Below are 15,183 nucleotides of genomic sequence, written 5' to 3' on the forward strand. Positions count from 1 at the left end.
CGCCAACTTTGTTTAACCCAACTATTATGACGTAATAAACTTCTGGCTCAACGGATCAAATGGCGAGCGTATCCTACTTCAAGCTGTGGTATTGGAATTCATCGTCGAACCCTTAGAAGACCCTTACCCGATGCTTGCTTCTACTCTCTAAGAAACGCTGTGTTCTAAAAGGAAACTAATGTTTTGCTATATCTAAACATGACTTGTTTGTCACCTCCTCCGACACACGATGTTTAGAAATTTTTTTCGAAACAAAAATGATTCCCCCCACCCAAACACATTTGTTTTCTTTTTGTTTTTAACCAAACGGCACCGAAAGAACCCCAGGCTATGCTGGAAGCCATGGCCTTGTCAGGGAGGAATATACTCCTCCCTGGCCTTGTTATCCCTCCCCTTATTTGCATATTTCTCGAAATTCGTAAAAAATTGTATTTACATAAATAAATGAATTAACTTTAAAGTTGAATACATTAATTTGCAGCTAATGCATTTAAACCTAATTTGGTAAAAATCTAATCCTCTGCATCCTTTTCTGTTCTCTAGATTTTGCTATAGATTTATCGTATCTAGATGTATCAGATGCTGTTTCTCAGCATTTATATGTATCTACAGCCAAAATGCAATCCGAATATCTATATATTCATTTTATTAGATAAAAAAAATATTCTATACTTTCAACAGCTATAATATGTCACTTTATTTTAGACAAAAGTACATATACTTCAATTGAAAACAAAGGAACACAAATCTTTCATTTTTTTGGATGGATTCATTGAGGGGACAATATCAAACATAGTTTCAAGAAATCCATAAACAAATTTCAATTTTGCAGGATAATTGATGTCTAGGATGTGATAGTACATTAGCAAATAACCCACTGATTGTTCAAAAGATTTCGTTTCAGTAAGAGCTACAGCCGAATTGTCGATCTTGATGTAATATGCCCCATTTATGTCCAAGACACCAGGCAACTCCATGTCGCTAGCACGATTTGCAGCCTCCTCCGGAAGAAGAATTTCCTATAGTTATTAGAAATCGTTAGACTGGGAAACACACATTAAAAATTTACTTAATGATGTAACTTGCATTGAATGACTGGTACAGAAGATTCCATCCGTCAGCAGTTGATCCTTTTTTGTTTTGGGACGGTTGCGTATTGGCTGCTGCATGCAGTGTCAACTTTAAGACACATTTCATGCGTCCAGGAATATCTAAATGATAAAATAGTTTATTAATTTAAACTGAATTATGAAAGGATACATTGAAACACAAACCAAAGTTTTCTTCAGCTTCCTCTGCCTTCCTTAAGATATCTAAGACGGCTAAACTCTTCATAAATTTCTGTTTACAAAATTCTATTATTTTACATTCTGCTTTCCGCCAATTTGAAGCAAAAGTTTCCAAAGTACTCCCTTTTAAACGAAAAAATTCGTCTCTTACCTGCAATAAACAATATTTTATACATAAATAATACACATGCATAGTAGAAATATTACGGCTTCAGGCATGTCCTTAAGACGAGGATATTTGTTCAAAAATAGAGATGCGTCAACCTTGCATCCATTTTGTAAGAAAGCCCGGCGGCTTTCATACGTTACTTTCATCAAACGAAGCATTTTGCTGCAATTGGGGTTTCTTGTGTCATTGGAATCTAATTGTGTAAATCTCATGAACTCCTCTGCTTCCCTTATTTCATCTTCCGTATAAGAATCCCCCTCAGGACACAAAAAGACTGTTTTGGGCCTAGAATTTAAATGAATTTAGAGAAACGTGAAATAAAGTAAGAAAAAAGTTATTTGAGTACCGCTTATTTGAACGTTTATCTGAAAGCTGCTTCCTTGTTCGTTTCCCTCTCATGTAGGACTCTAACGAACCTTTGCGAGTTTTATCGTCAAAAAACAAATCCTTAAATAACACCAAAAGTATAAGAATATCATAACAACGAACGTGTCATTTCTCTTATAACAGATTTAATATAAATTATTCATACCCACGGTGATTCAGTGTTGAAACTACCAGCTGATGGAAAGAAAGAGACAATTGATTTGGCCATCTTTAAAATTTCGTTGAATGTAGGGAAATTTTCGCGTCTGAAAAAAAAAAAAGTTAATATGTTTAACAACAATTACAAATACAAATGAAATACTTTTCACAATTTTTCATCAACCAAGTTCCAGTGGCCTTAACAAGAAAAAAGTGATCTTTGTCAAGGCAACGACTTTTGGGGTAGTCCACTGCTTTGAGTCGGTCGATTATTTCAATAGCTGTATCTCCTTTAACACCAATTCTTCCTTGTTTAAGAATATCATCAACGGGGAAACACGCTGATTGATGATCACATGCATTACAATAACAACTGGTGTCGTAAACAATATACAGGAATTATTTCTAAAATTACCATGTTATTCTCTTGTCCCGCCTCGTTATTCTCCTGTCCAGTCTCGTTACTCTGTTGCTCTACCACGTTATTCTCCTGTCCGGTTTCTTTACTCTGTTTCCCGGCCTCGATAATACTCTGATGCCCGGCCTCTTTTACGGTCTCGTTACTCTGTTGTCCGTCATTTTCAGATTGACTTAATCGAATATAGAGAAACTCCGATTGACAATTCAGCATAAACAAAACTTCGTCGTCCGAAAGAATGTCTTCTGAGCTTGTAACGATTTCACAAATTCCGTTTAAGGCAAATGCAGTAGCACCTGGTTGAAACTAGACTTTAACTTCTAAAAAACAACGAAGGAAATATTTTTAAAATACCTTTCAATAGCAGCTCATCCAACGAGGAAACACAAAACATTTTCACTTTTGAATTTTTTTTGGAAAAATTTAGTAGCTTCACGACTTGTTTAGACATCACGTCAATTACACCACTTTTAACTAAAGTTTTTAACACTTCACTCACTATAGAAACTGTCCACAATATAACGTGTTGCTATATGAAATGGTAAAAAAAAACAGGTGGGCGGACTACTTTTAGTTGGGAGAAATGGGACAGCTGTAATATGAGCTGTATTGCCAAATTTACACGCATAATTAGAATTCACAATTTTTACTAAAGCTTTTAACTTTAAAGCTTCACACCACCAACAACATGATAGTGCAACCGAATAAAATATTTTCCATTCCTTGAATACATATCGAGTGGGCGATGGTCACAAAGGTTTTCAGTAGTACATAATCTTGTACTTATAGGGTTTCTCGGATTCACGCAATAAGAATGTAAAGGGCTGTGAAACTCAACAGTATCAAACAATTTCACTAAAAATATGGGTTTTCCTATGCTTTCAAAAATTACGAACACAATTTGCCCAAACACAAATCCACAATCTCCCCATCCCATTAACAGTACAGTATTTTTCTTATAATCGGTGCCGTTTACAACAACATTTTCCCCAATAGTTATAGTATCCATTAGAAAATCATACTCAGAAAAGTTATCTGCTGTCGATATATTATCCGTCGGGGTATCAAAAGTCCTTTGGGGAAGTGAAATAAAATTCCGATTACTTTTTCTTTGAAGAATTAAAGCAAGTGATGCACATTGTCTCCTATAAGCTAAAGTATGTAAAGGATTTTTGAAATTTTTAATAATATGGGCAGGAACCTTTACAGACCCGTTTAACCGCTCAAAATTCATGCACCAAAAATGTCTTAAGGGTCCATTTTTTTTAATGATAGAAGGATAGTGAATAAGAAAATGCATTTTTGGTTTTATATTCATCTGCGGATAACAAGTTTTAAATTTCAAAATAAATGCAGAAATCAAGGAGTCAAAATATGATAACAGGGAATCTGTAAATTTTGGGGCAAATACAAGATCAAATATTTCTTGTAATGTCAACAGCAAATCAATGTATGGAAAACAAGCCTCGTCATTTTCAATAAGCACACTTAAGACATGCGGTAAATATCGTATCAAAGCTAGATTTTGGGCCGCACTCATTTTTGGTGAGAATCCGTCGCCAGGCTGACATTGTTTTATTTCACATGGTGCGTTACCTTTATCTACAATCAATAAGCTAAATATTTTTGCATATTCAACATTTATATTTGCCAATGATACTTTATTTTCTATTTGGGAAATTGAATGAATTACATTTCCACAAACAAGTGGACCAAAACCTTCAAGGGCGGAATGCATGCAATCATTTGTCCAATTTAGCATTATGTGGAAATACTCAAGGTCGTTCAGTGCGCATTTGGATTTAACACCCCGAAAGTGTGTTCCCCCAGGTGGCAAACTCTCTAACCTTGAAATGTCACACTCATACTGAATTGGACAACGTAAAATAAATTTATCTTCTTTATGATGCCTATGCATTTCTTCACGAGTCGCATAGCAGAGTATACAAAAATAATCACCAGAAAAACTCTCTACTAGGCCACAAATCTGGTTCATACCCAAATTATCCGCTGTAAATTGTCCTAATTTTACATATAAAGTTATTTTCTGCCCGTCGGAACTTTCAATTTCAATTCCATTTTTGTTTAAATCTTTAAGCTCTGAAACTATTTTACTTAACAACTGATTTAATGAATTTATATTTTTTATGTCATTTGAGTGACACATTGCTAGTAGATGAATATTAGCTAACGTAGCATTGTGGCTCGGAGGTAAAGAGAGATTTGTGAAATAAAACATGCCGCTATTGTGTTTAGACGCTCCTGCCTTAAGCGGATTTGTGATTCCAAGGCCATCGTAAAATATTTGAATATATGAAACAATTCGCCCTGAATCATTAATGCTTAACTCCGTAAACCTTGAACCACTTCGAAAGCAAGAATAAACACCTTCTTGTCCTTGATAGCAAACAAAAAAGTTTTTTTAATTGAAACGTATTGTGCAATGCAAGGTTTTTCTACAATAACGTGATTTAATTTGCCGTCAACTACAACACGTTCAATGGCATGATAATGTCCGATGACAATGGGTTCAGGTGAAACAAATCGAGGATGATTCTCATATAATTTGCGAATGCGATATCAGATGCAAAGCCATCAAATACGCTTTGCAAACCTTTAAATTCAAGACTAATATCCATCACTTTTGCTTTAACATTTTCAAGATCAAATGAATCGAACTCGGTTTTCAGCGCCTCACTAAAGTTATCTACAATTATTTCAAAGACATCTTTGAAATATTCTACTACGTCAATTGTTACATTGAATGGGACGTTTCCTCTCCCTCTTAAATCTATCACAATGTTTGTTACCGCTCCCTGCAAGGCCATTCTTGTTGCAACCATTTTGTCTTTCAATGAGGGGCGGTTATTAGGTCTATTGTCTATGATTTCGTTTTCGTGCAAACCAAGGTCATCAATTTCTTCACTTTCAGACATAACAACGTCCCCACCCTCTGTATTAAAGGAATGGAATTTTTCGAAGTGCCTACCGTTATTGTAAATGTAGTCGCATGTAGCTTGGCAATATGGTTCACAACAACGAATGGGAAAGTCTAGTTCTCCATACTGCTTATGATGGCTTAAATGAATCTTAATATCCTTTATGGACTTCACTGCAACACATTTTTTACACGAAGGGCAATTAAACATTTTCACTACAGTAAAATAAACAGAATTATCAACGCACAAAATCAACACACGCTGCTATACTGCAAGAGTGATGTTTCAAACTGTTTCTTGGTGTTAGTTCATATTCCCGCAATTCTTTATTTGCTGATTTTGTACCGTCCCCTTTACATTTTTGAAAAAAAAATTGATTTAATTGACAACGCCTTTCTTCGTTTCATTATTCACAAATATTCTCAGTCTTTGTTCTTTTGTTCCTGTTTGTACAAAACGAGCTAATGTCAGTTTGGATTATTAACGCTCAGTCTTCACTGATCAATCTGACGCTCAGCATATAACTCGGTTTGTTATTTTCTGTGAACACCTTTATATTGAAACATTATTATTAACTCGTTGTTATTTTTCCCCTGTGTCTTTTAGTTAAAATGTCATCAATTACTAGAATTATCTACGAAATAGAAACTGAGTTTTATGTATATTTTGATAATGGCGATATTAAACGTGAAAAATTGGCTTTACAAGCAATTGATTATGAAACATATCTAGACGCTGGTATGTACTGTAAAAAAGTATTTCAAGAATCTTGTACTCATATTCATTTTTCATTTCAGTTAATTTGCATCGAAAGAACTACATGGCCAAGAATTGGATTCATTCCCAGACTCAGTTGCTGCACGAGAAGACCATTTTAAATGAGCAGCAATTCAATGACATTCTCAAGAAACACATTTCTACTCCTAAAACTATCTCTATGGAAGTTCATATTTGTGTGGAAAAACCTAATTCTGGATGGCATAGGTTTATTCCTGAAGAAAGCAGAAAACTGTACTCTTTTGAATTTTGATCAATACATTTTTGTTTCCACTTCACATTTGTGTACAAAATAGTGGTGTGAACTACAAACTATCTAGAATTCAGTTATCCTAACTCAACTCAATCTTCATATCAAAACATGTCAAATATGAAATATCTCATAATTTTGTCGAGATTTGAACCAGCAACCTATAATGTCAGAATCTAGCTTGATAACCATTGTGCTATTTGGACCCTCATTTTTATTACATTTGATCATATTAATAGAGGAAAATATGAAGAAACATAAAAGTCATTTGAATATCGTTTGATTTTTCAATGACAAATATTATACGATTATTGACTCTGGCTTATTCTCAGTGATTTTTAGTGAAAATTCATTTGGTAACAGAAAATATTCAGTTTTAATGCACCACTATTATTTATTTGAGAAACATACAGGTGATAGCTCTGTCAGAAAAAACTTTTTCAATAGACATCTCAAAATACATACTATGCAATGGGAAACAACTAATCTCTATCTATTAGATTTGATAATGTAGATAAATAATATTTTTCATTTTTTTTTAAATAAACACATTTTTACGTTTGCAATAAACTTGATTATCAAACCAATTCACGCGATATATACTTATTTCATTTGTTGATGTTTCAAAATGTTTGTTTTTTACATCCCACCAAAGAGATGCAAAAAGTTAACATTTTTACCTTTTCTTAACGCAATGTTTAGTTAAATCATGTGTCGTTTAATGAGGGGCGTTTATTAGGTTTAATGTCCAAAGTGGCGCGAAGGTAAAAATGAGAAAAAGAAATTTACTCCATTTTTTAAACTTTGTGTTTCCGTTTTGAAAACATAGAATTTAGAATATTTTCAAAGCATGGTCATGTTTCCCTTTTTCAACACAGCGTTTCTTAGAGAGTACCTTGCCACATCACAAGAATTTGCAATTGGCCCATCCACCATCTACAGATAACAAGTTTCCAGTTGACGTCTTGATTGGTACCTACTTCTATCGGTCGATCATTGGCGATGAAAATATTCAAGGAATAGGTCCAATGGCAGTAAAAATTTTCATCCACTGTTAAAAAAGTTACAAGTTTTTCGGGGGGTTTTAACCACGAAAAAATTGTCACCGATCGAATTTTGTGTATCCATGACATCACGTTTGTAAAATAGTCACTGTTAAAAAGGGTACCACTTATTTAGGGTTGTCACCCCCGAAAAATGGCAAAATGTACGAAATTTAGACTTTTTTGAAAATTTCAGGGTTTTAACTACTATTCACATTTTTTCAAATTCAATGCAAATATTTTAGACAAATAACCCCGAAATTTTTGGGCTGTATCCCAGAAATTTCGGGGTTTGTTATAAAGAGAAAGATATTTTCGAAGAAACGACGCAGGTATATTATTCATAAAAGTAGTCTACATACAAACAGGAACGAAAAGAGGCAGGATGAAACTAATAGACATGAAATTCTTCAGTTTTAAGAGTTTCTGAGCAATTTGAAAATTATCTGGTCGATTTTCAATTATGAAAGACTGGACTTTTTTATAGAATAATACAGTTCGATAAATCTTACAAATATAAAGAAGAATTTTCTGCAGTGAGAAGGGGAAATCGACACCTGCTACCTTCGACACTAGCTACCTTGGGGGTCGACACTGGCTACCCCGACACTGGCTACCCGACACTGGCTACCCATAAGGCCGACACTGGCTACCCCGACACTGGCTATCCGACACCGGCTACCTATAGAGGGTGACACCGGCTACCTATAGTTGGCGACACTGGCTACCTCTTTTTTGCTACCCCTTCAAAATTACCTATAATGGCAACCTGTCCAACTCAATGTAAGAAACATTCGTTTACTTGCATTTACTAAATAGTCCAATGAAAAGACCCCCCACCCTCCGTCGATTCTAAGCTTTCGACTTGTATAAAAAAATGATTGCTTTTCGAATGTTTGGCAAATATACGCGAATGTAATCAAACGAATTCTTTTAAAATAGATAGTATTGTCACGGGTAATCTAGTTCAGTACACTCGATGATGTAAACCACTTGTAAAAAGCACCGTAATGCTGGCCAACGATACGGCACAGAACAAGACGGTGGCCTTCACCATTGGCTAACTAAACAAATTGTCTCAGACACTACACTAACTTAACCAATGGTGCCCTAGTGGAACTAACACATTCACACAAGCAAGAGATTAACTCACACACACCAGAGAAGAGAAAACTAACATCCACTCAGCCATAATGGCCATAATGGTCAGCCATAATGGTCAGCAGACGAGAAGTGCGAGAGAGATCTGGATTAAATCTAAGAACGCCAAGCGACTCAAGGCCATCTAGCGCTCATCTGGTAAGAAAAAGTAAGGCGAACAGGACGGGACGTGACAGTATAATTTCATTTTTGTAACATCTTACACATGTAAATTACAAAACATTTGCTTGGACATTCATGCCACCTAAAACATATGCAAATCTTTAAAAATAAAAAATTAATTTATTTAACTATTTAACCTTTGATTTATTTGTGAGTAACTTCAGAGTAATAACGTAAAGGAAAGCGAAATTAAAATGAATTTCAAAAAAGGTATGCAAAGTAAAAAACCTTTGAGCAAAAAAATTGAAAGCAGTTAAATAAAATTATACTACATCAGGATAACAACATGAATTCACACCCGAACACAGTGGCGGGTAGATCAACTGAGGGGTTCCACGAACCCAGCGGTCGAAGGATCATACAAAATCTCACAGGGGCCGTTTGTGGGTTGATCATATACGGCGGTTGGATCATAAGAGTGGTTACTGGATTGTTAAGGCGGGTGGAGCAACTGAGAAGTTTCCGGACCCCAATGGCGCATGGATCATAAGGGTTACCGGAACTCGTGGCGGATGGATCATACGATAGCTGCGTATTGGCTGGACTGGTCGCACTGATGAAGAAATAGGAAGTTCCTAGATGTATAAAAGGACAGAGAAAAAAAAATTTTATTTTCTCACAGTCTCAGTCACAACTACAACAGCAAAAGCAGTCATCACAGAAATCATCACAGCAAGCATCACCGTGTGGAACGGAGAAGGCGAGGAAGATTTTCCTGTCGTTGCTGAAGTTCCAGCTACTCGTCGCACCGGTGTTAACTACAACTCCGAACGTGGATACATCTACCACAAGCAAAAGACGCTGTAAGTACCGTAAAAATACATAGATTTAGTTGTAAATGTGAGTGTAAAAGCGTAAAACATAATACTAATGTAAAAAACGGCTTGTCCCTATTTACAGATTGGACGAGATCGTCTACATCTGCAAGAATCAAAAGAAGGTTAAGGGGAATTGCAACGCTAGACTCAGGAAAAATAGACAAACCGGTGTGTTCCGTAAAGATGGCTCTGCGCACAACCATCCACCGGAGTCACATCTGCAACAACAATTAGCCTTTATAAACGCCTGCGCCCAAGAAGCATTGGTCTCTCGCGATCCACCCCGTGAAATTTTCGATCGGATTCATCGGGAGTTTCCAGGCCTTATCGTGAGCTACAACGACGCTATGCAGCGTCGCATCCAGCGGGCCAAGCGGAGTGTGCAGCCACGGATCCCTACAACTATTTATGAGGACGCAGAACTCATAATGGAGCATCCTGAATACAAGTAAAAACATTTTTTTTAAATAGGAAATTATTAGCGAATTCAAACATTATTATTTACCACCAGAGATGCATTCGAAGGTGGCGTTTTCTACCAAGGGCGAGTCCAAACGGCCGACGGAGGGGATGCGTTTGTCTTTATTTCACCAAAGCTGCTCCCTGAAATTGCACAGACCATTGCAAGCAGACGGAACTTTTAAAAATCTTACTTTATTCTCCAAGCAGCTTTTTACTCTTCATATAAGCCGCTTTGGGCAGGTACAACTAAAACAAAGTAAAATTATGTTATTATTTACCAAAGTAATTGTAAACGTTAAAACTTACACAGGTATATCCTTTTGCGTTCGTTTTAATGAACAAGAAGACCCGTCAGCTATACGACGCTGTCCTTGACAAGATTTTGACTGTGTATGACGATCTTTATCCGGACGTGTACCTCAACGTTGAGAGACTTATGTCAGATTTCGAAAATGCCATTCAGTCATCCTGCGAGCAAGCCTTTGTAGGCTGTTGGTTCCATTATGGACAGGTAAATAAAAATTATCTTTAAATCATTTTAAATTTGAAAATTCACATTTAGACTTTTTCAGGCAATTTGGAGGAGAGTCCAGAAATATGGCCTTACGGGCGCATACCGGAGTATACCTACTGTCTGTCACATCGTCAAGGAAATGATTGCTCTAGCCCTCCTACCAGCAGATGCAATATTAGCAGGCTTCCAGGTAAACTTTAAAAAGAAATTTGATGATTTTCTTTAAATTTCTGTCATTTACACGATATCAAAAATACCCACAGAGAAGATCTTAGAAGAGAATCGGTCGAGATCCAGGCGGCGATCAAACGTCTTATGGACTATTACTACGGCTACTGGATTGACACCATTACTCCAGATGGATTTAGCGTATTCCAAATGCCCAACCGCACCAACAATCTCGTGGAGGCATGGCACAGATGGTTCAACAAACGCTGTGGAGGAAGTCATTTGAACTTCAGGGATTTTATACGTAAGACATTTCGACTTAAGAATACTACAGAATTATGAAGCTAACGTTAGTTACTAACCCATTGAACTTTTCAATTACAGATGCATTCAAAGAATCTGAAAATGCAAAGATTAGGGATTATCAAGCAGACGAGATAAAAGGGATGGATTACATCAAACCAAAGACACCGTTCCAGCGTCGAAGGGATTCACAAATTGCTGAAACTGAGAGATTGTACTTGGCGTCGGATCGGAAAGCGGAAGGCATACGCAATTTTCTCGTTAGGGCAAGATATTTCACAGAACCTGATGTGAGTAAAAAAAAATATTTAGATCTGTACGTATTACATCCAATTTTTGCTGCTTTTTAGCTAAGCGCTCCTGTAGAGGATGGAGTAGCCTTACATAAAGAAGGCCATCAAGATCAACCCGAAGGCGCAGTGGAGCCTGTGGTCCAACCTAGGCGACGGTATTTAGCTGGTACAGCAAGACCTGCAACTCCTTTGGATAATGGTGTTGCAGACGAGCCTGTTAATCCTGCCGATCCTGTAGAGAACGCTGATCCCAATGTGTCTGCTGATGTTGCGGTGCCTGCTACTCCAACAGAGCAGGATGGTCCCTTAGACGTCACTGGCGCTGATGTTTTAGAAGAAACCGCTAATCAGCCTGCACCTACAGGCCGTGGCCACCGCAGACGTCGGCCACCTGCAAGCCTAAGTCCAGGTGGTGATTTTATTCTTCCTCCTTCTCGCAGACCTCGCTTGGACCCAAACACAGCCGCTATCCGTCAAGCTGCACCCTCTGGTACAGTCCGTGGACGACGGGGTCGTGGCCACGAAACACGATCCCAGCCCAATGTACGTGGTCGAACTGCTCCGGTAGCAGCAGCATTGTGTAGTGTCTGCAAAGTTAACCCATAGAACACTGTGTTTTATCCATGTGGCTTCTTCTTATGTAACAATTGTTCCTCAAACATCAGGGACGGTGATGGAATTTGTCCCCACTGTAATGAACACGCAGAAGAATCTGTAACTGTAATCATGTAATTATCTTCTATTCTATGGTGTAATTGTATGTGTAACCTGTATTTAATATTTGACAGTGGGCATGTCTTGACTGATTGTTCGTAGTCAATATTAGTTTTTTACTTCCTATGTGCAATCTATATATAAAAAATTTGCTTTAAAATCAAAACATGTAACATAATTAGGAATAATAACTTACTTGATCATTCCTGATGATCAATCAAGGGTACGGCATTCGTAAAAATAAGGGGAAACTGATTTTTAAAAAGGGAAATTGACACGCCATTTCCATTTGGTCATCATGTTGCAAATAGGAATGTAATTGCAGGCAAGAAACAAAAGGCCAGGGTATTCTTGCTTACGTTAAATGTAACAGGGTAGCAAAAAAGATGAACCCAGTGTCGCCACCTATAGGTAGCCGGTGTCACCCTCTATAGGTAGCCGGTGTCGGGTAGCCAGTGTCGGGGTAGCCAGTGTCGGTCTTATGGGTAGCCAGTGTCGGGTAGCCAGTGTCGGGGTAGCCAGTGTCGACCACACAGGTAGCCAGTGCCGAAGGAAGCAGGAGTCTCCATGCCAAAACAATCATCAAGATGGCCTCTAATAATGTAGCGGATGGACTGACTATACCAGCTGACAAAGTCGTCCCCGTTCATCCTTGTGTTGGTTGTGTAGCAGGGAAGATGCACCGTTCGCCATTCCCGATCGGGAGAACAAGAGCCAATCAAGTTGGGCAGCTGATCCATGCGGATGTGTGTGGCCCGATGCATGTCACTACACCGAACGGAGCGAGATTCTTCGTATTATTCACAGACGACTTCAGCGGGTGGCGTCAGGTCTACTTTATGAAACAGAAGGCCGAGGTAGCTGATTTTTTTAAGGAAAACGTCAGCCTATTACGCAGCGAAACAAACAATCTCGTCCACACCCTGAGATCAGACAACGGCGGCGAGTTCATTAGCACCTCATTCAAAACTTGGCTGTCAGGAAAAGGGATTCGCTTTGAGTCATCTGCACCATACACCCTGGAACAAAATGGGGTAGCAGAAAGAGCCAATCGTACCATCTTCGAAGCAGGACGGAGTCTTATACATGCCAAACATCTGCCACTTGAACTATGGGGAGAGGCGATCGCCTGCGCCGTTTATGTCCTGAATCGCGTAAGCAACAGCATCTCGTCAGTCACACCACACCAAAAGTGGTACGGCCTTAAACCAAACGTCTCTCATCTGAGAATTTTCGGCTCCATCGCATTCATCCACATTCCTAAAGCCGACCGACGGAAGCTGGATGCAAAAAGCCTGAAATGCTTCTTTGTTGGGTATTACCTTACTCAAAAGGCTTATCGTTTTTGGGACCCGATAGGAAGACGGATCAAAATTAGCAGAGATGTTATCTTCGACGAGCAGCTTAATGACATTTCAACACTTGAGTCAACTTTTCCTATTCCGAAAGATAATAATTCTCCACAATTGTTTTTCAGACAACCCCTGCCATTGATTACGTCAGAGCCACAGCCAACACCAACTACATCTCAGGAAAATCCCTTGTTGCCTCAGGTTGATGGGGAGATTGAAACTACTGATACTCAACCTGAGCCACCTCACGAGACAATCGATCAAAGCAATCCTTCAGGAGTTAATCCACCAGCAAACACTCAACAAACTTCCCCAGTTTCAACGCGCGTTTCACCGTATCCATTACGCATACGTCAGCCTAGACGTCAATGGGAGTCACTCAAGTCCGTCACATTTCAAGATGAAATCTACGAGCCGGACAGCTACATTGAAGCCATGCAGACGGCCGAAGCAGACTCGTGGAAGGTGGCCATAAAGGACGAGTACGACTCATTAATGTCAAACAAAACTTGGTCAATTTCTCAGCTACCTCCAGGACGAACGGCCATCAAGTCACGATGGGTCTTCACATTCAAGCCTGGTGTCCGTGGCTCAGCTCCTCGCTTCAAAGCCAGACTGGTTGCTAAAGGCTTCTCGCAACGCTCAGGGATTGATTACGGAGAGACCTTCTCTCCAGTCGTTAAATACGACACGCTCCGAGTTATACTGTCTTTTGTTGCTGCAAACAACCTTGAGATGTCACAACTGGACATCAAAACGGCCTTTCTATATGGAGAGCTAGATGAAGAAATCTACTTGCAGCAGCCGGAAGGGTTCGTAGTGGCCGGAAAAAAAACTGGTTTGCCGTCTCCACAAGTGTCTGTATGGGCTCAAGAAAGCCTCAAGGGTTTGGAATACCACTTTTGACACTTTTCTAAAAAAATTTGGTCTACGCTCGAGTGATGCGGATCCCTGCCTCTACCTACGTCACCACCAAGAAGAATTCGTGGCTGTTGCCATATGGGTAGACGATGGCATCGTCTGCAGCAACAACGAGTCATTGGTCCAGGAAATCATCAGCTACTTGAGCCAACACTTTGAAATGCGCCACAGTCCTGCCAATCATTTCGTCGGCCTTTCCATCTCAAGGAATCGCTCCGATCATACGCTGTTCATCTCACAACCTGACTACATTCGCAAAATATTGCGGCGATTCCACATGCAAGACTGCCTTCCAAAGGATCTGCCGGCCAGCCCTGGAAGTCGTCTTCAAAAGAAAACTGGAAAAAGCCCACCTAATCAATTCCCATACAGAGAAGCTGTGGGGAGTTTATTGTATTTAGGACTAGCCTCTCGGCCTGACATATCCTTTGCTGTTGGGCAGGTCGCCCAGTTCTGTAAAGACCCAGGAGCTGATCATTGGTCAGCAGTCCGTCGCATCCTTGCCTACCTTAAAGGGACGATGAACCACGGAATCTGCTACGGTTCAACAAAAAATGGGCTTATAGGATACTGTGACTCTGACTATGCCGGCGATCCAGATTCTCGGAGATCTACTACAGGATTCCTCTTCCTTCTCAACGGTGGACCAGTTGCCTGGAGCAGCCGCAGGCAGTCGTGTGTTGCTTTGTCAACAACTGAGGCCGAATTTGTCGCTGCGTCCGAAGCAACAAGAGAAGGCATATGGCTTGGGCGACTTATGAAAGACATCATACCCAGACGGAAAGGCCCAATCGGCATAATGTGCGACAACAAGTCCGCCATTGATCTCATCAAGAACCCGGTACATCATCAAAGAAGCAAACATATAGATGTTCGCTTTTACTTCGTTCGTGAACGACAGGAAG

At 39.1% G+C, this 15,183-nt stretch overlaps 2 protein-coding genes, 1 long non-coding RNA gene and 1 pseudogene across 3 annotated transcripts; 2 read left to right on the forward strand and 2 right to left on the reverse strand.

Moving 5' to 3' along the window:
• Nucleotides 1-722: 722 nt before the first annotated feature.
• On the reverse strand, nt 723-3,029 carry LOC123472605. Its single transcript, XM_045174467.1, has 10 exons — nt 3,024-3,029; nt 2,756-2,930; nt 2,395-2,697; nt 2,147-2,324; nt 1,991-2,090; nt 1,805-1,905; nt 1,599-1,743; nt 1,275-1,440; nt 1,087-1,211; nt 723-1,019 (listed from the first exon to the last, which is right to left on the reverse strand). Exons 1-10 carry the CDS (start codon nt 3,027-3,029, stop codon nt 723-725), a joined length of 1,596 nt encoding a protein of 531 aa, XP_045030402.1.
• Nucleotides 3,030-4,441: 1,412 nt separating this feature from the next.
• LOC116934691 lies at nt 4,442-5,341 on the reverse strand (annotated as a pseudogene).
• Nucleotides 5,342-5,754: 413 nt separating this feature from the next.
• On the forward strand, nt 5,755-6,395 carry LOC123472203. Its single transcript, XR_006646544.1, has 3 exons — nt 5,755-5,868; nt 5,947-6,078; nt 6,138-6,395. It is a non-coding gene; the product is annotated as an uncharacterized LOC123472203 (long non-coding RNA).
• A 3,980-nt stretch (nt 6,396-10,375) lies between these two features.
• Nucleotides 10,376-11,897, forward strand: LOC123472607. Its single transcript, XM_045174468.1, has 5 exons — nt 10,376-10,499; nt 10,596-10,717; nt 10,771-10,972; nt 11,080-11,288; nt 11,349-11,897. The coding sequence occupies exons 1-5, from the start codon at nt 10,406-10,408 to the stop codon at nt 11,895-11,897; spliced, it is 1,176 nt and encodes a 391-aa protein (XP_045030403.1). The 5' UTR covers nt 10,376-10,405.
• The last annotated feature ends 3,286 nt before the right edge of the window (nt 11,898-15,183 follow it).

The sequence above is a fragment of the Daphnia magna genome, linkage group LG5, assembly GCF_020631705.1.
Source record: "Daphnia magna isolate NIES linkage group LG5, ASM2063170v1.1, whole genome shotgun sequence".
NCBI lineage: Eukaryota > Metazoa > Arthropoda > Branchiopoda > Diplostraca > Daphniidae > Daphnia > Daphnia magna.

Excerpts from the sequence above, each read along its gene's own strand:
- LOC123472607 (XM_045174468.1), top strand. The coding sequence starts at position 10,406 with ATGACGATCTTTATCCGGACGTGTACCTCAACGTTGAGAGACTTATGT. Across the intron at positions 10,718-10,770 it reads CAATATTAGCAGGCTTCCAG|GATATCAAAAATACCCACAG; the intron begins GTAAACTTTAAA and ends TGTCATTTACAC. Across the intron at positions 10,973-11,079 it reads CAACAAACGCTGTGGAGGAA|ATGCATTCAAAGAATCTGAA; the intron begins GTCATTTGAACT and ends TTTCAATTACAG.
- LOC123472605 (XM_045174467.1), bottom strand. Across the intron at positions 2,325-2,394 it reads ACAAGAGAATAACATGGTAA|CGTGTTTCCCCGTTGATGAT; the intron begins TTTTAGAAATAA and ends ATCATCAATCAG. Across the intron at positions 1,020-1,086 it reads TTCTGTACCAGTCATTCAAT|GAAATTCTTCTTCCGGAGGA; the intron begins GCAAGTTACATC and ends TAATAACTATAG.